This window comes from Eleutherodactylus coqui, chromosome 2, assembly GCF_035609145.1.
Source record: "Eleutherodactylus coqui strain aEleCoq1 chromosome 2, aEleCoq1.hap1, whole genome shotgun sequence".
Taxonomy (NCBI): Eukaryota; Metazoa; Chordata; class Amphibia; order Anura; family Eleutherodactylidae; genus Eleutherodactylus; species Eleutherodactylus coqui.
In genome coordinates this window covers 275,533,522-275,553,224 of record NC_089838.1, presented here as the reverse complement: position 1 = coordinate 275,553,224, position 19,703 = coordinate 275,533,522, and the positions used below count along the sequence as shown (strand labels likewise).

General features: G+C 45.7%; 1 protein-coding gene across 1 annotated transcript in view; it reads right to left on the bottom strand.

Moving 5' to 3' along the window:
* PCYOX1 (prenylcysteine oxidase 1) overlaps positions 1–8,464 on the bottom strand; it is a 30,537-nt gene extending 22,073 nt beyond the window's left edge. The window contains exon 1 of the mRNA XM_066593032.1: positions 8,312–8,464. Coding sequence (XP_066449129.1) covers positions 8,312–8,414 — 103 coding nt within the window. The 5' untranslated portion in view covers positions 8,415–8,464. The remainder of the gene's footprint in view (positions 1–8,311) is intronic.
* Positions 8,465–19,703: the final 11,239 nt, after the last annotated feature.

Below are 19,703 nucleotides of genomic sequence, written 5' to 3'. Positions count from 1 at the left end.
AGGAGACCCTCGGCAGCCGCAGTGCAAATGGAGGAGGGTCAGCGCAGCATTTCAACACTCCAGCCCGGCATCGCAATCCACCAGCAGGCTCAATGATGGCACCGCTGGCAATTTCAAACTCCACCTCAGCAGTGTGGAGAGAGGACGGAGCCGGCCGAGAGCGCTTCTTTCCCAGTGAAGCACTCTGAAGGGTGTGTAGAGCTGTCGGAGCAGAAGCAGGAGCTCACCCAGCTACTCTTCAGAGCAGGACAGCAGAGACTCCATGTCCAGAGACCCCAGGAGGGGTGGTGAGAAAAAGGAGCCGCTGTTCCTGAGACACATGATCATGGAAGGGGACCATAGCTACAAACACCCTCATCCTCCAGTGCAGAAGTGGGGGAGGCATCATGCAGCACACCTATACAGATGCCCCACAAGCAAAGAGATCACCCTCTCTTTTACACAAACCTCCCCCCAAACCCACACAAAGGGAGGGAAAAGAGGAGAGGCACAGAAAGCAGCAATGGGAGACACCATTGAACATGTGGGGACTCCGCAAGGATCCCTGCCCACACTTCTTCCTCTGAGCCGGTCGTCATCTTGCACGCACACCGCTGAGAGCCACACATTCCACCAGAGTCCTAGGGGCGCAGAGATGATTTCTGGGATTGGAAAGCCATCTCTACCAACATGGAGATCACCGATCTAGATTACATTCTGAAATGTCACAACAGCAAATTATGGCGCCAGTGCAAAAGGAAATTCAATAGATCAGTGGTGGAGGAGATAATCATCTTGACACCCACCATCGTATTCTGCACGAACACTCCAACCAGATAGTAGATATACTAACACACCTGGACAACATGGAGAATCGCATTAACCTCTAGATTAGGGGGCTGGATGAAGAGGTGGATCACACACACATTTGCTCACCTGGGCTCACAGATTACTTGGGACTCTGCTAAAACGTCCAGTGGACAAACAAGTGAAAATAGCTAGAATCCACAGATCTCTGGGTCCAAGATCAGAGGATCCCAGATGGGCGAGGGATGGGATATGCAGAATCCATTTTTATAGAGATAACAAGGAGATCCTGAAACAAATACGAAACAAGGGCCCAATCAAATACAAGGGAACTGACCTCATTGTCCTTCCGGACCGTGCTAGGAGAACCCTTCAACTACGGAAGACATTGCATCCTCTGCCCGTGGTCCTAAAAGAAAACGGCATCCCCTACAGATGGGGATACCCCTTCCAGCTGGCCGTGAGATGGAGGGGGGGGGGGAGCGGTAAGACTGCCATCTTTAAGAATCTGGGAGAGCTTCCCAGGTTCCTGGGCTCCCTCAGGTCTCCATTCCAGAGTGGCTGAGACCCTCAGTTCCATGCTTACCACTGCCAAGAGAAAGATAGACACAAATAGGTCCCAGGACAACCCAAACAAACAGCTCACCATAAGTGATGGACGCACACTCACCTGGGCTCTAATTCCTATGCATAACCATTAGAGATGAGCGAGTATACTCGCTAAAAGCAATTGCTCGAGCGAGCATTGCCTTTAGCAAGTAGCTGCCTGCTCGAGACTGAAGGTTCGGGTGCCGGCAGCGGGCAGGGAGCTGTGGGGGAGAGCGGGGCGGAACGGAGGGGAGATCTCTCTCCCCCGCTGACAGCCGCTACTCACCGCTCCTCCGCGCCGCCACCCGAACCTTCAGTCTCGAGCGGGCAGGTACTCACTAAAGGCAATGCTCACTCGAGCAATTGCCTTTAGTGAGTATACTCGCTCATCACTAATAACCATATGTACAAGGGGTTAAAGTAATATGTCCTGTTAGGGGGCTAAGCAGTATCTTCGGTTATTCCATTTTTAATGTTGGGATGCTGATTGGGATTTTTTTTCTCTTTTTTGGATAGCTACTAATTTCCCATAAGGTTTACACACGATGACAATAGGTCAGGGTTGTTGAGTGCTTTAAAGTCCACGGTGCATGGGCCCTCAACAAGGCTGCTATATTGGCGTAGGTATACTCTTACCGTGGTAAAAAGCTTTGAACGGTCCGACCTTGGAGACGGCCCGCTCCACTGGGATTTTGTGTCTACTCCCGTGGCTAGAGACGGCACAACTAATATACATAGGCTATATAGAGAGCCATGGGTGGATATATTTACAGACCAGGGTGGAAGTCCGAGCTATTGGCTATTCCACTCCCCACATAGGGCTGACAACAGGAAGTGTTATGACAAAAGTAAAATTGTCAGGTTCAGGAAGTAGCGTACCCCAATATGCAATTTGAAGGTTGTTGAGTTTTTGCACTATAGACAAGGTCTGGGCGCATCACTTTATTTTCTATACATCTAATTCTTCTCTCTCTACTTCCCCTTCTGTCCCCCCTTTCACTTCCCTATACTCCGCCCTGAGTCAAGGGCCAAAAATATATGCATCTCATTCATTAACATTCTGCACATACAACACTAGGGGTCTAAATACGCCTGAGAAACGGTCACAAATATACAGATTGCACAAAAAAAGAATGCTAATAGCAATGTTTAAGAAACTTATTTTGCGACATCCGGGAATCCTCAAATGTCAGAATAAGCACCATCTTACATGGTTTCATGCCCCACACCCAGACCGTAAGGCATGTGGAGTGTCAGTGGCTTTTCATAGCCCCGTGTGGACGAGATTTTCGAAATCGCTGGCTACACCAGGGATTAGCGGCCGCAGGCGGATTTGCCGCAGCGAATTTTCACACAGAAATTCTGCGGCAAATCCGCCCCGTGTGAACCCAGCCTAAATGATGAACTGATCGCTCAGTGTAAATAGCAGCTGTTCAGTACTGAACGGCCGCTATGTTAAGTTAATGGAGAGAGGCGGGGGAGAGCGAGGAGAGAAATCTCCTGCAGTCACCCCATCCCCTTGCTGGCCACTCTGTGAGCGAGCCAGTGATACTAGTTTCCGTGCAGGAGCACAGGAGCGAGGACACACAGGGACGAGTGTTGGGAATCGTTTGCCTGACATACATCCCATGTAAATGGACCCTTAGTTTACACCATTGCTAACCTTTACTTCCCCAATCAGATTCCCTTTGGAATTGGAGCTCTCCAGGAGCTGGCAGAATTTGCAGAGGGATCTAAAGTTATACTGAGGAGTGAGTTCAATGACATTCGAGCCAGAGGTGGATGCTTCGTCGGGACGCTCATCCATATCCACAGGCGCTATACGCAGGTTAAAAAAAGCTCTGGTGATCGACATGTAGCACACACGTCAACCGAAGGACGAAGATTACAGCTTCCACTCCCACAATACATACAGCAGATTAGATCACATTTATTTCACACCACTTCATAGATAATAACCTAGTATTCTGACACATTTGTGGTCAGACCATGACCGGTATTTGGATCATTAGGAGTGTAGAGAGAGGGGGCTCTAACTGGAGATTGAAGGACAACTTACTCAAGGACGCCGCTTGTGTCTCCCACATTGAAAGCGTTGTCACTAACCTTATAGGAGGCCATAGGGCTGACCCAACCCCGGCGGCACCAGCGAGATGAGAAGCACTGAAGTGTGTACTGAGAGGGATATGTATTATAGTTATTTTCCAAGGCACAAGCCTAAAGAAAGACAGTGTGTAACTGTTCTCAGTGAGCGGAACCAAGTAATCTTGTAGATATGATACCTTTTAATGGCTAACAAAATACATGATGTTAATGCCAGCTTTCGAGTCTTCTATCGATCCTTTATCAGGCCTTAAAAAAAAAAAAAAAAAAAATTTAAATAAAAAAAAAAAAAAGGGTCGATAGAAGACCCAAAAGCTCACTATTACATCATGTATTTTGTTAGCCATTAAAAGGTATCATATCTACAAGATTACTTGGTTTCTCTTACTGAGAACAATCACACTTTGCTCTACTGGCTAAAACCATGCCAACGCCCCCTTTTTTAATTTAACCCCTTGAGTGGCGGGTTTCCTACGACCCTGTCGTACCCACCAGGGCAGGTTTTTTAAATGATCTAATCATTTAATTTTAACTAATTTTGCAGTCGCGTTCCAAGATCCATACGTTTTTCATTTTTTCCATTGACACGGCCATATGAGGGCTTGTTTTTTGCGGGACAAGTTGTACTTTTTGATGGCATCATTTTTGGGTATATATAATGTATTGCATAACTCTTGTGAAAAAAATTTGTAGGGAGATTAGGGGAAAAAAAAAAAAAAAAAAGAAATCCTGCCATTTGTTTTTTCAATTTTATTTTTAAGTCGTTCAGCGTGCGGAATAAATAGTGTGATAACATTATTCTCTGAGTCAACACGATTTCGGCGATACCAAGTTTATACAGTTTTTTTTATGTTTTGCTATTTTTGTACATTTAAAACATTTTTTTTTTTTTTTTATTTATTTTTTTTAAAAGGTTTGCTTTTGTGTCGCCACATTCCAAGAGCCGTATTAAATTGTATTTTCCCATTGCCAGAGCTCTGGAAGGCCATGTTTTTTGCGTGATGAACTCCAGTCATCATTTATCTAGTTTTTTGGAACATGTAAAATTTTGATCACTTTTTATTCTATTTTTTCTAGTAGTAAGATTAACAAATTCTGTCATTCTGGCATGTTTTTTATTTTTCACTACATTCTCTGAGCAGTATAAATAATATATTAGAGTAATTCTACAGGCCAGTATGATTATGCCAATACCAAATAGTATTTTTTTATTTTTTTAAAGTGTGAAAAAGTTATGAAAAAGAAAAGAAACTAAGTAATAAAAGTTTAAATCACCCTCCTTTCACCGAATCTATAATAAAAAAAAAATCTAAATCATAAGAGAAAATTACATATTTGGTATCGCCGTGTCCGTAAATGTCCGATCTATCAAAATAGTGCATTTACTCCAAACGGTGAATGTAGTCTGAAAAAAAAATAAAGAATGCCAGAAATGCACGTTTTCACTCACCCTGTCTCCCAGAAAAAAATGCAATAAAAAGCGAACAAAAAGTCGTATGTATTCCGAATTAGTGAAAATGTAAACTACAGCATATCTCGCTAAAAATGAGCCCGTGCTCAACTACGTCGACGGAAATGTAAAAATGTTATTGCGCGCAGAATATGCAGCAGAAAATAATTTAAAAAAATTAAATGTCTTTGAAAAAAAATACAAGTACTACAGCAAAAAAAAAATAAAAACTACACAAGTTTGGTATCGTAGTAATCATACTGACTAGAGATGAGCGAACGTACTCAGTAAGGGCGATTTTGCAATCGAGCACCGCGATTTTCGAGTACTTCACTACTCGGGTGAAAAGTACTCGGGGGCGCTGTGGGTGAGCGGGGGGGTTGCAGCAGGGAGTGGGGGGGGGGGGGGGGGGAGAGAGAGAGAGGGCTCCCCCCTGTTCCCCCCCGCCCCACAGCGCACCCGAGTACTTTTCACCCGAGTAGTGAAGTACTCGAAAATCGCGGTGTTCGATTGCGAAATCGGCCTTACCGAGTATGTTCGCTCATCTCTAATACTGACCCATAGAATAAAGTTATGTCATTTTTGTTGCAGTTTGTGCGCTGTAGAAACAAGACGCACTGAAAGATGGCGGAATGTCATTTTTCTTTCATTTTACTCCACTTAGAATTTTGTAAAAGTTTTTCCGTACATTATATGGAACATTAAATAGTACCATTAAAAAATACAACTCGTCCTGTAAAAAACAAGCCCTCAGACAGCGACGTCGATGAATAAATTAAAGGAGATGTCCCGCGCCGAAACGGGTTTTTTTTTTTTTTTAAACCCCCCCCCCCGTTCGGCGCGAGACAACCCCGATGCAGGGGTTAAAAAAACCAACCCGCACAGCGCTTACCTGAATCCCGGCGGTCCGGTGACTTCAATACTTACCGCTGAAGATGGCCGCCGGGATCTTCTACCTTCGTGGACCGCAGCTCTTCTGTGCGGTCCACTGCCGATTCCAGCCTCCTGATTGGCTGGAATCGGCACGTGACGGGGCGGAGCTACACGGAGCCGCTCTCTGGCACGAGCGGCTCCATAGAAGAAAGCAGAAGACCCGGACTGCGCAAGCGCGGCTAATTTGGCCATCGGAGGGCGAAAATTAGTCGGCACCATGGAGACGAGGACGCCAGCAACGGAGCAGGTAAGTATAAAACTTTTTATAACTTCTGTATGGCTCATAATTAATGCACAATGTACATTACAAAGTGCATTATTATGGCCATACAGAAGTGTATAGACCCACTTGCTGCCTCGGGACAACCCCTTTAAGGAGTTATGATTTTTTTAAACGGGGGGGGGGGGGGGGGGGAGGAAAAAAAAGGGGAAAAAAGAAAAAAAAGGGGCCATGTCATTAATGGGTTAAATAATGTACTAACTTCCTTCTCTGGGTCATTACAATGCAGGGATACCACATGTGTAATTTTAATTTAAATATAAAGTAAAGGGAGACAAGTGTTTTTATTTTCTTAATAATTTCTAAACTTTTTTTTTCGTCCCTTTAGGGGACTTCCACAGAGACCAATCAGGACCCCCTGATCACATTCCGGGAGTCTGATGGGGACAGCCCTTTACATGCTGCAGTCACATAGACTGCAGCATGTAAAGGGTTAACATAGCAGAGATCAGAGGTTTTCTTCGATCTCTGCTGTAAGAGCTGGTGCCTGGCTGTTCTCTGACAGCCAAGCACCAGCTCTCCCTGCCACAGAGACCATCGGCTTGCTGATGGTCTCTATGGCAACCTGTAAACAAACCAGTGCAGGAGTTTGAATTCAGAAGCGGGAGATTGCCGGCAGATTGGCAATATCTTCCTGCTTTTGTTTTCTGGTTCTCCTGCACTGCTTCTCTGTGGGACAGCTTGTGGCATTGTGCTCTGAAGCTCCCATAGTGATACATAGTAATATAGCCCAGAAGATTTCTGGGCTATATTACTATCATCAGTGAAGCTCGTCCCAGAAAATTTCCGGGCGTGCCACTCAAGGGGTTAAAGAAAGGCAGAACAAACAAGCTGTTGCAACTATTTGCAGAACTTTGCTCTAAAAGAAATATCTAACAGATCACACTCCTCCCTGTTGGCAGAGATCTCAGGCCTCAGGAACGAGATTAGGAACATTCTGGATCAGAAAACACTCTAGTCACAGAGATACAACGAGAGCCAAGAGCTCCGAATACAGTTGGCACAGACGATACATCCCAGCACATCCCTTCCCAACAGTTTCCATAAACTCCCCCACAACCGAAGTAGTACACCCCCCCCCCCCCCCACACACACACACACACACACACACACACCTGGGAAATCCTAGAGAGAAGACACCAAATCTAGCAATGTCAATACATCTGTGGAAAAGGTCTCTGTATCTATAAACCGGTCCAATGTTTAATGTCCCATTTAATATATAAATTTTATATAGTATTTTTTAACCAATGCGCTCCTATAATAGCGCCCCAAGGGCGGCCATGGGGGGGGGGGGGGGGGGGACGGGGTAACAGCGCCGGACGGGGTAACAGCGCCGCCTGCAGCACTACTGGTCCTGCAAAAAAAAAAAAAAAACAGACGTCAAACCCAAACAGTTACATTTTTTCCCCCCCATCGTTGACATTATTGGGGAATAAAAAACATCTGTTAAATTCAGCTTAACTTCAGTTTTCTCTGTTCCAAAAATGGAAGTGAGAAACGGAGCGCCGCAACGCAGATGTGAGAGGGGGCGAAAAATAAAAAGGGGGATCCAGATTTTTTTTTTATTGAACTCAATAGAGAAAAAAAAAAAGGTAAGCATTTTAGATTTAAAAAATCTAAATTAAAATGGCGCAGTACACAGCCTTCCGCCTCCCTCACACCTGCGTTCGCGCTCCGGTAGAGCTTTCCGTTTCGCTGCTCACTTTACAGAAGCTGAAAGGATCCGTTTTTCCCCTTGAAATCAATGATAGAACAGAAGGGTCTATCTCGGTTAAACCCGTCTCACATCCCGGCACCAGTAGCGCTGCAGACGGCGCCGATCCGCCATCCAAAAAGAGCTTTTCTATTTCCTTTCCGTCTTTTTGAAACCCCATGGCAATCAATGCAGAAAAAAAAAAAAAAAGAGCGCGGCACGCACTTCGCACGTATTCACACCAGGACAGTGGAGGTGGATTGTCAGCGTGCCGCAAATACGCAATGTGTGCTAGAGAAAACCGCTGCTGCGAGAGCGCACTAAGGCAGGTGTGAAGGCAGCCCAGGCAGTCACTCCTGCGGGGGAGGAGGAACTGATATCGCGTTACTTGCAGTTTGACAGAAGTCCTGCACCGATGACACCACACTGCTGGTAGCATGCTGGCCGCGGGGCTCCACATGTCCTCCCCTCTTACCGATCCGATTGGGCGGGTGCCGCAGATCCTGGAGCGCAGCAGCCCGCAGGCTGCACAGGAGAACGCTGGTCAGCACCAGCGTGACGGCGGCCGCTCGCTGCATGGTGCAGGCTAGAGTGGAGTTGGTGGAAGGCGGTCTGACGTTCCTCTCTAGTCACATGACTCCAGTAGAGGCGGGCTCAAGGGCCCAGAGAACAGCGGGGTGGTGTGACGTCACTCTCTAGTCACATGACTCTAGTAGGGGGCGAACTCTGAAGAGGAGCGTTACCGCAGGCATATATTTATTTTCAACCACACTTCAGCATTATTGCCCAATCAGGTTGCTGGTTACCGCAGGCATGTTATCAAATTCTGCAGCACCTCAGCCGTATGCACATATTTATATTCCACAGCACTTCTGCTCAAATCAACTCAAACAACCAATCACTGTGAATCAGCCAATCCAAACAACCAATCACTGTGAGTCAGCCAACCCAAACAACCAATCACTGTGAATCAGCCAACCCAAACAACCAATCATTGTGAATCAGCCAACCCAAACAACCAATCACTGTGAACCAGCCAACCCAAACAACCAATCAGGTTGTGAATCGGGCAGAGAGTGTTGTGGATTATAGATATATGCCAGCCCATTCAGCAATTCCAGCAACCAGGGAGCTGCTGGGGCGGTGTGACGTCACTCTCTAGTCATATGACTCCAGTATATGGTTACCGCACCACACTTAGGTTTAGACACGTGTAGTGTGAACTGAGCTGGAATTATTTAAGGGGACACTCACACTGGGGAAACCTACACCAAAATACACTCCGTGTAAATGTACCCTCAGGCCAGATTCAGACAAGTCTATGCGTTTTTGCGCATCGGTCATTGCATATTTGAGCGCACAACTGCGGTTTTTACCGCAATAATGCTCCCGGCCTTTGAAGTAACTAATTAGTTCCATAATGTGACTTCAAAATGTTCTCTTTCCTTGCGCAGGAAAATAGAACAAGCTGCGTATTTTTTTATGTAGCAGAATAGCGCACACTAAATAGGCGCTTGTGGACACACCCATTGAAATCAATGGATTCTATTCATTTTCGTGCCCAAATATGGTGGTATGAATCCAGCCTCGGTATGTTCAGGCGCTGGGAAATACGTCTCCTAATACTGCAGCAAAATCTTGGTGATGTGAGTTTTTTTTGGCGCAGGTGCACTCGCAGATTTACCCTGTCAGTGGACAAAATCTGCGTATGGAATTCTGATGCGGATTTTGCACATTGACAGGGTAAATCCACGCACGGATCCTCGCCAAAAACTGCTGCAGAAAGATGCAGATTCTGACACGATTTTTAGAGGTGGAATCCGTTGTGTAAATATATTAAAGTGGCGGCAAGTTCTATCTGGCTGCGTGCTTTCAAATAGCAGCGGCCATTGTTTTTAACAGGGGCGGTGGCAGTAGCAATGGGGGACTCCGCGATCCTCTGCTGCATCTGTGACAGCTGCGGCGGGGGGATTCCTTCAGCCCTGCAGGGATATGAGGCTGTTTCGCCATGACGACACCTCGCGTCCACGGGGATTTCACATGGTGGGGAGCGCGATATGGGGGCAGGACTTACGTTGCTCACCAGTGTGAAGTTAGCCTAAGGCCAATGTCCACGGTATCCATAGTTCAAGCTGTCCATACGGAAGCATGGGAGCCCGTACTTCACTTTACACATGCAGATTTGCTTTTTCAGATTCCGCATGCGGAAATCAAATCGCAGCATGCTCCATTTTAGTTCCCGCACGGACGGCTTCTATTGGTCAATGGACGCCGCCTGATCCGCGGGAAGATCAGGATATTTTTAAAAAAAAATTTGTACTGCACATGTGCGCTGTTGCACCGGCCGGCACGTCCGCACGCATCCGCAGTACAGAAGAGAGAAGACAGGCACAGGTATGCAGGATTCCTCAATGGGTTCCCACATGCAAAAATCGAGGGGCACGGTCTTACCTTCTGGATTTTAAGGCAGATCTATAACAAAATCCACACTATATTTTGCACTGCAGAGTTTGGTGCGGTTACACCCCAGAAACCGTGTCACTAGCAACACCAGATTTTAAAGCAGTTTTTGATGGGAATCCGCAGCGGATTTAACCCTTTCAATTGAAGGGGTGAATTCTCTTGTACATCTGCACCAAAGCCCCCTCTAGTGGTGGAGATTTTAGAACAGTTTTTGGCATGGAAATGAATGCGGATTTTGGTGCAGATTTTCCGCTATGGAAGAACTTCACCGATTCCGCCATGTGTGACATCCCCTGAGAATAACTTCACACAGGTGACTGCGATACAGGGCCGTGAATCCCGCCCCCATATTACGCTCGCCATCCATGTGAAACCCCCGAGGATGTGAGGCTTTTTGAATGAAGGGTATCCTCCAGCGCAGCTGTCAGCCGCGGCGGGGGATCGCGGAGTTTCTCCTATTGTATTCAACAGGAGATCTCCCATTGTGTGCAGCCAGCATGTGATGCTTCTGCCGTTGGCCACACTGGAAACAATTGGCGCTGCGATGTGAGAGCATGCAGCATGATAGAACGTGCCGCGTTTTGTTTCCTGCATCGCGGTACCATGCAGGTACACATCGCTCATGTGTATGACCCCATTTTCTCGGCCGTGTGAAGCTGGCCTAGGGCCTCATGTCCACAGGCGGGTCGGATTCCACCTGCGGGAGCCCGCAGCAGAATCTGACCCTGGCTAAAGACCCTGCTTACCTGTCTTCTTTTTTCTGTAAAAGGTCTTTTTTCTGTATTGCAGATGTGTGCAGAAGTGCCGTCCGGCGTGCCGGCGCACATGCGTGCTGCAGTTTGGTTTTTTTTCAAACTCCTGCTTTGCCGTGGAATCCGTGGCCCATCCGCATTTTCAATTGTGGACACGCCGTGGATCGGATGACTTCCACTGACTTCAATGGAAGCTGTCCGCAAGGAATCCACACTAAAATGGAGCGTGCTGTGATTTGTTTTCTGCATGCAGAATCCAAAAAACAATACCGCATGTGTAAATTGAAGTTCGGATGCCCATAAGGGCGGCTTGGACTGCGGATCTTCCTTACGGGTGCCCCTTGCAGATTCTGCAAATCAAATCCATCCGTGAACATTGGGCCTAAGGGTACATTAAATACAGCAGATTCTGCCACGGAATTTGCCGGTAAAGCTGCGTCAGAAATCTACAGCTATTTTTGGGTGCGGATTCAAACACGAATTTGCACCGTCCGTGGGCAAAACCCATCTAGGGAATTTCCAACACGTTTCTGCATGAATGCAGGGAAAGAGTTGTCAGGGCAAATCCGCATGCGGAACCGCAACAGAAAATTCCGTAGCAGAATCCACCATTTGAACATACCCTTGACTCCCACTTATGACTTATCGCACTCATATAAAAATTGCGGCTTTTTCAGTGTGATATCAATCCAAGTTTCTTAGTCTGATATTGCACTTGTCCGTGTAAATGCTCCCTGACTGGGAGATATGGAAATAGCGTAGCTCACTGCTCTACGGTCTTTCTGTAACACTCACTGACTTCTATGTGAGATACAGAAACAACGTATCTCAACTGACCAATCCCAGCCACCTCTACTGAAGCCACACAGCTAGGGCGGGGGTCAGGAGACCCTGTTCTACACTTAGATGTGGGGGACGCAGAAGTAGTGGCCACATCTTTTAGACATTTATGGCCATCCTATGGATTTGCCATGAGTATCTATAAGATCGAAATATCCCTTTAATTCAAAAATACTAACACCCTATGTATATGCTACATACTTTTTTCTTCCCCATCCAGGTGATAATTTTGCATAGATGGAAATAGATCTCAGAGGTAAAAAAAAAATCAAGAATTTGATTTTGTTTTATCAAATAATAGCCGATATGGCTTAATGAGCTGTTGTTTTCTTTCTTTTCAGGGTTTCGGATAGAGAAGTTACCGCCACTGAGTCTAGCTTTTCTTTTAATTCCCAGTCATTATTACAAGGCTTGTATAAAGAGTCTAACCTTGGCTTGAAGGAATGCTGCCTTTCAATAGGTGGCGCTGTGGAGGTATTATTCCATCTCCCTTATTTAAATCATACATATCGGGGTAGTAACATTTGTCCAACCTGTGAGACCTGCCATTAGTATCCAACATTATATATCTCTGTTACCGGGTTGCAATTTACAAATGCTACTTCTCTGGAGCTTTGGCTTTGGACCCCGTCACTCCAGCGCTGCATTTTCCGTTCTCCCTATACAGGCTGAATGCTGCAGCCAGTCACTTTGCACCACTGGGATTGGCTGCAGCGATCAGCATATGTATGAAATATCACATTGCTCAATGTAAAAAGACCTGGCAGAGAGAACGGGAGATGCAGCGATGGGGTCTGGAGCCGGAGAGTATAGTTTGCTTCATTATTCTTACTGTGGCCCGCAGGTTAGAAAGGAAACTGAAAGGTAAAACTTCAAAGGGGTTGTGCCACAAAACACAGGTAATCCCCTAGCCATAGGAGAAGAGATAAGCATCTGAATAGTGGGGTCTGACCACTGGGACCCCTACCTGTCATAAGAACAGGGATCCTAGAGGTCTCCAAATGACTGGAGTGTATGTATCTGAGAAGGTACAGGTCCATAAAATGGAAGAATCTGTCTCAAAATGGCCGCTAGATACAAAATGGAGCATTACAAGATGTAAATAAGCTTGTGCGTAGTGAAACAATAATTCAAGCAGAAATAACTTTACAGCAGGGTATTCGGTGCAATGTCTAATGATTTGTTTTTATTCTTCTGAGAGCCAAGCCTGAAAAAAATCGTTATCAGAAGAAACCCTCCCACGCCCTGAGCTCTGGGAAAAGAATGAATCGTGCTAATAAGATGCTGCGACCATCCAAACTCCCAAGGGAGGAATAATCATTTGAAGGACATTTCACATATTTATTCTCACTGTGCTGATTGTTGAACAAAGCACAATTCTTGATGTTTTTCTAACCCAATGAGATTAAAGCCGTGACTAATGACGTATTCCTTTCCTGTATTGAGAAACACTATGAAAAGTTAATAAAGATTCAGTGTACGCGCCTTAAGCAGAGTGGGCTGAATACTTGCCGCGGCTCATCTCTACGTATCTGTGAGAGCTAATTACTATAAATCATATAGTTTTTGGCCTCTCTGATGCATCCAGGTACAAACTAATTTGGAACCCAAGGCTTGAAAGGTTAATGTGACCGGTCATGTGTAACGGTCCTTAACATATCCATATTGTAAACTGTTAATCCTGCTTAACCCTTTCCAATCCAATTTGTATCCTGGTTTTCCTAGGGGGCATACTCTTTTTCTGCCGTTATACAATGGCGCTATCTGCTGGCTAAAGCCAGTACTGCATGAGGTGACACGTTGGATAGGCTCAAACAGCAGAGAGGCTGGCAATATAAATTATGAGAACCCCGACGAACGTCTTCCAACATCGGAGCTGTACAGTCTTAAATCATAATGTCTTCAGATGTCTGACAGTGGATTGGAAAGGGTTAATGGTTGTAATAAAATACAGTTCCTGTCCCAGGACTGGAGGAGTTGGGGGTGTATTACCTGCAGTTGTTCTCTGCCGCTCCACTTGGACTGTTTTCGGCTGTCCAAAATAGCCGTAGCAATTTTCTAACTATGTAATGGACATTCTGCACTTCTCTCTGATTGGCAAGTGCTGGTCATAGGAGCAGATCTGGCCAATCATGGAGCTGGTTTAGTGCATTAGTAGTCTAAAGATTGTGTCAGCCATCTTGAATGGCCCAAACAGGACCCAGAACCAGTGGACAACAGAGAAGTGCCGGGACAGAGATCAGAGGTTCGCTTTAAAAAGTATTGTTCCTTTACTGATAACTGTCTACAGCAGGGGTGTCAAAGTCACTTTCAGCAATGGCCACATCAGCATTATGGTTGCCTTCAAAGCGCCATTTCTAAGCGCTCATTCACACAGGTCTATTTGTGCTCCGTAATATGAGCATATTCTTTACCCGCATAATGCGTAAATCTTGAGCACCATTGATCTGCATTGGGATATTCAGACTTAGGTTTTTCACACATGTATTTTCATGAATCCATAAGAAATCTGTGGGACCTTGCGTTTTTTTTTTCAAATGGAAAACGCAGTGAATATGTGTGCAGAAAAAGTGCAATGAGGTCGAAATATTCAATGAATATGCATAATTTTAGTCCGTGAAAATGCTGTGTATTGAGGGACCAAAACTGCATATGCCTGTGTGAATGAGCCCTAAATGTAACTAGCCCTTAGCGAGCCGGAGTTCAGACTCCAAGACGGTTACCGCTCCCTGCGCTGGCGCCACTACCACTACCAGGCATTGGCTGCGTCCTCTGAGGAAAGTGGAGAGCCAATCCTTCTGCATCCAGACCTTGTCGTGGGCCACATAAAATGACACAGAGGACCAAATTTGGCCCACAGCTTGAGTTTGACACATGTGGTCTACATGGTGGCCATTCACATTAGATGTATAGCAGTCAAACCTGCTGCTGCAGAGGATGTGACCGATCATCTAATGTGTATGCCTGGGGAAATATCTGCTGCATTGCAGCTGCTTCCATCCATTCACATTCAGAACATGTGGATGTCTGGCCAAGCATACTTGTGTATGGGGGTGTTGGGAGAGATTGCTGCCAATCTAATGTGTATGGGCACCTTAAGGCTGACTCACCTATAAACATGCACATTCAGTGCGCGTTTGTTCTCGACAGATGGCGGCTTACCTTCCTTGGCAATGAAAGGATGATATGGGGTTTAAAAAGAATCCTGCCAGAATAGTATGGAGTATGCTACCATATAAAAGTTTAACCCTTTCCAATCCACTGTCTGACGTCTTCAGACATTCTGATTGAAGGCTGTACAGCTCTGATGTCAGAAGACATCCGGCAGGGTATTCTTACTGTATATTACTGGCTGCTCTGTTGTCGGGGCCTCTCCAACATGTCCCATACTGCAGTACTGGCTCTAGCCAGCAGATGGCGCCATTGTATAATGGCAGAAAGAGAACCCCCCCCCCCCCCCTAGAAAACCCTGAATCCAATATTGTATTGCAGACAGTTGAGAATAATTGTGCCAGGGAAAGAGAAGACCGAGGAGCAAGAAGAAAAAGAAGGTAATAAAAGTTTGAAAGAAAAAACCCTTTTGCCATATTTATAACTAAATCTAACTAAAAAAAACAAAAGCATATTTGGTATCACTGCATTCATAAAAGTCCAATTTATGGAAGTAAAGCATTATTTACACCGCACGGTCAAAAACAAAATAACGCCAGAATGGCACTTTTTTTGGTCACCCCCTTTCCAAGAAAAAATGTTATAAAAAGCGATCAAAAAGACATATGTACTTCTAAATGGTACCTATAGAAACTACAGGGCATCCTGCAAAAAATGAGCCCCCACACAACTGTGTCGACGGAAAAATAGAAAAGCTATGGCTGACAGAAGATGGCGGCAGAAGATAATTAAGGGGACAAAATGAAGCCGCTGATCACAATAGGATTTCAGTGGTTTGGTTTTCACTGCTGGGATTTCTCAGCTGTGATATGTATGGCTGAGAAAATATAAGACCTGCCCCATCTTCCCTGCAGGTAGTGAATGCCTCCTGCAGGGAAGATCAAGCAGCCGCTATCTTCCCGCCACTTTTTTCAAACTCCCGCTCTCTGGCCTAGAGTTGGAACTCCCGGCGAGGGAGAAAAAATTTCCCTCGTTCAGGTGCAGCTACGCTCCTACTGCCCAGCATAGTTGCCCCCACAGCAGTGTTTTCGCCCTTATGTAGCATGTACTATCAGTCATAAACAGCCTTAGAGACGTGCTGAGGCTGCAATCATCTTTTGTCCCGAGAGCATCCAAATGTCCAATTACAACTGTTGTCTTAGTATGACATTGGAATGTTCATGTGTGCTGGCACATCATGGTAGTTGCATAATAATGTATGAATTTGGGGCAAAATTAAAAAAATAGAAATTCCTTAATTTGGGGGGGTGGAGGGGTGGTTCATTATTAGTGCATTCACAGTGCAATGTAAATGACATGTTACCTTTATTATGTGGTTATGCATGCAGCTGATATCTGCAAGAAGCAAACAGCTCCATTCCCACTGCAAAGGCAAGGCTTGGTATTACAAGCAAAGTTTCTATCGTAGTGAATGACCTCTAATATCAAGCCTGGCCGCTGCCATGGGAGCTGTCTGCTTTCTGCAGAAATCATCTCAATACACAAGTGCACCAGCCCAGCAAACAGCTCATGAGCAGGGATCCCAGGCTGCAGACCCCTGATAATCTACTACTGATGGAATATCATGAGAAGAGGCCATCAGTAGTTTATTCCCCTGTGCTGAGCACTGATGACAACACCAGCCCACAGCACTGACGGCGGACCAGATGATCAAGTTGACAAATGGTAAGGAGACCAGACATCCAGATTTAGGCAGGACAGTCCAGCTTTGAGACTCAGTGTCCTGCTTTCTCCCGGTACCCCGGCGGGTCAGACATTTGTCCCGCTTTCTTTGGATCCGCAAGAGGAGAAGCGAGGAGGCACTGCTGCGGACACACACCCACCCGCAGCAGCGCTGTGAAGACCAGGGAGAGGGTGAGTATATGGGTTTCAGGGGGGGCTCTATTACTACTGGGGCTACTGTGGGGGGGGGGGTCACTATTACTACTGGAGATGATATAGGTGACACTATTAGTAGTAGTGTCTTCTATATCAGCCTTAGTATTATTAGTATTTCCACTGAGACCACTGTGGGAGACACTATTACTACTGAGGCCACTGTGGTGGTCACTATTACCACTGAGGCCGCTCTGAGGGTCACTATTACTACTGATGCCACTGTGGTGCTTACTATTACTACTAGGGTCACTGTGGGGGTCACTATTACTACTGAGGCTACTATGGTGGTCACTATTGCCAGTGAGGCCACTGTGGGGGGTCACTATTACTACTGGGGCCACTGTGGGGGGTCACTATTGCTACTGGGGCCACTGTGGGGGTCACTATTGCTACTGAGGCCAGTGTGGGGGTTACTTACTATTGGGGTCAATATTGGGGACACTGTTACTACTAGCGCTGGTGTAGGGGACATTATTACTACTGGGGCCACTGTGAGGGTCACTATTACTACAGAGGCCAATATTGGGGACACTATTACTACTGAGGCTGATATACGGGCCACTATATAGGAATCACTGGGGCCACTATGGGGGAAACTTACTACTGGGGCCACTGTGGGAATCACTATTGCTACTGGGGCCATTGTGGGGGACACAATTGCTACTGAGACCACTGTGGGGGTCACTATTGCTACTGGGGCCACTGTGATGTCTAGTTATGATGAAATGTATACCTCATACCTCACCATAATGAGACTCCTATGCAGGATTCCTGGAAAGCTGGGGGACAACTATTGGAATCATCATTACATTGTCACTCAGCTCTTCCAGTATCCTGACTGCCAACTGTACAGTTATGCAAGCATTTATACCACATACATTGCTACAACTAGTTAACATGGCATTCAGGGCTCCTGGAAAGCTGGGTGACAAGTAATAAGACCACCATTACATTTACACTCTTCCTGGATCCTGAATGGCAGGTTGTGAATGATATATATCACCAGGTGCGTCGTATAGAGTGAAAAATATAGTCGTGCTGCCCTTGTATCAGTAATATAAAATTTAATTCAAGTCGTTTTCTGTGATTATAAGTTAGGTATGTGTAACGTCTCGCAGACAATGAGGATCCTTGGTGTGGGTTGCGAGCTTACATATTTTGGCCAAAGTTTGAACTAACACCTTAGTCTTATAATTCTTTGCACATTGTTGTCTAGCTCAGAGATGTTGGGGTGTCAGCACTTTATACTTTATGTTGTGCACTTAGAAGGTGCAGACAGCCCACTTTATGTAATAGTATGGGCGTAACTAATAGGCTGTAAGTCTGCATGGTGCACGTAACCACGTAACTGGCATCTTCTAGAAGCCTCATCCATATATACCATAATACTAAGAATTGTCAGCTGGTGTATTTTGGCCAATTTATAGTGTGCAGCCTGGCCTGGGGCTTTTCCTGTGATTTCCGTAGATTTGATCCCATTTCCTGTGATTTCCATAGGTTTGATCCCATTTCCTGTGATTTGTTAACAATATAATAGTAATGACAGTAATAATTGTTAGAAATAAATGATCATTATTATAACTTTGTGTCGGCTCCTTTTTCCTTATAATGGAGAAAATTATTTAATACCAAATTTCCACATATTTGGTATAATCCTCATTTGTCTTAGTACAAGTTCCAGCTGTACATTTCCTTTTGGGTATGTCCAGACAGGACACTGCCGAATTATTGACCAAGAACCATCAGAGTGACATTTTGTGTCTAAAAGTATGGAATAGAGTCTACTACACCAATACTATATGCATGAAACATAATATGGCCCTTCCCCCAAGGAGCATTCCTAGACATTGGACTCTTGTGTATAATGGAGAGTTGGGCCCTCCTACATGCGAAGTGCGATTTTTTTTTTCCAAGCGCCTATACATGCAATAAAAATTGTTTGACTGAGCCCTAACAGAGACAAACACATAAACAGGATCTGATGGAAAGTCAGGAAGGCAGAAAACATACAGGATAAAGCAGACAGAAGTCAGAGACAGGTGACCTGTGTATGCCTGGTATCTGAGACAAACACACAACAACACTTAGGCCAAAAGGGAGGGTCCTCAGCTCACTTAAATAGGAGGGTAATTGCCTACTAAGCTGCAGCTGAGCTGTGAGTACTGAGGAGGGTTAACTAGTGCAGTGCTGATAGAAAGTAGAAGCAATGAGTCCATTCATACAGGAGGAGCAGAGTGATGCCCACATCTGCCCAGAATAGCAAGAGGGTGGTAGACACAGGTAGCCGACCTAACAGCTGTCATGAACAACGCATCTGGATTGCTATGGAGTGGGATCAGGTTGTCTTCAGTGAGGATTCAGGTTTAGTATTGGCACTGATGACGGCCGTGTTTGTGACCAGAGATCTAGGGGTGAGCACCTCAATCCTGCCTTTGTTGTGGAGCAGCACACTGCCACCACTGCTAGTGTGATTGTCTGGGGGGGCCATCGCATACAACAGTCGGTCACTCCTAGAAGTGGTACAAGGGACAATGACGGCACAGCAATATGTTCAGAACATACTGAACCCACATGTGTTGCCTCTCATGGCAGGGTTTCTAAGAGGTATCTTCCAGCAGGATAATACTCGGCCCGACACAGCAAGGGTGTCACAGGAATGTCTCCACAACATTGTCACACTTCGTTGGCCTGACCGATCGTCAAATTTATCACCAATAGAACATAATTGACACTTAGTCATAGTCTGTATGGAGCTAGACTTGA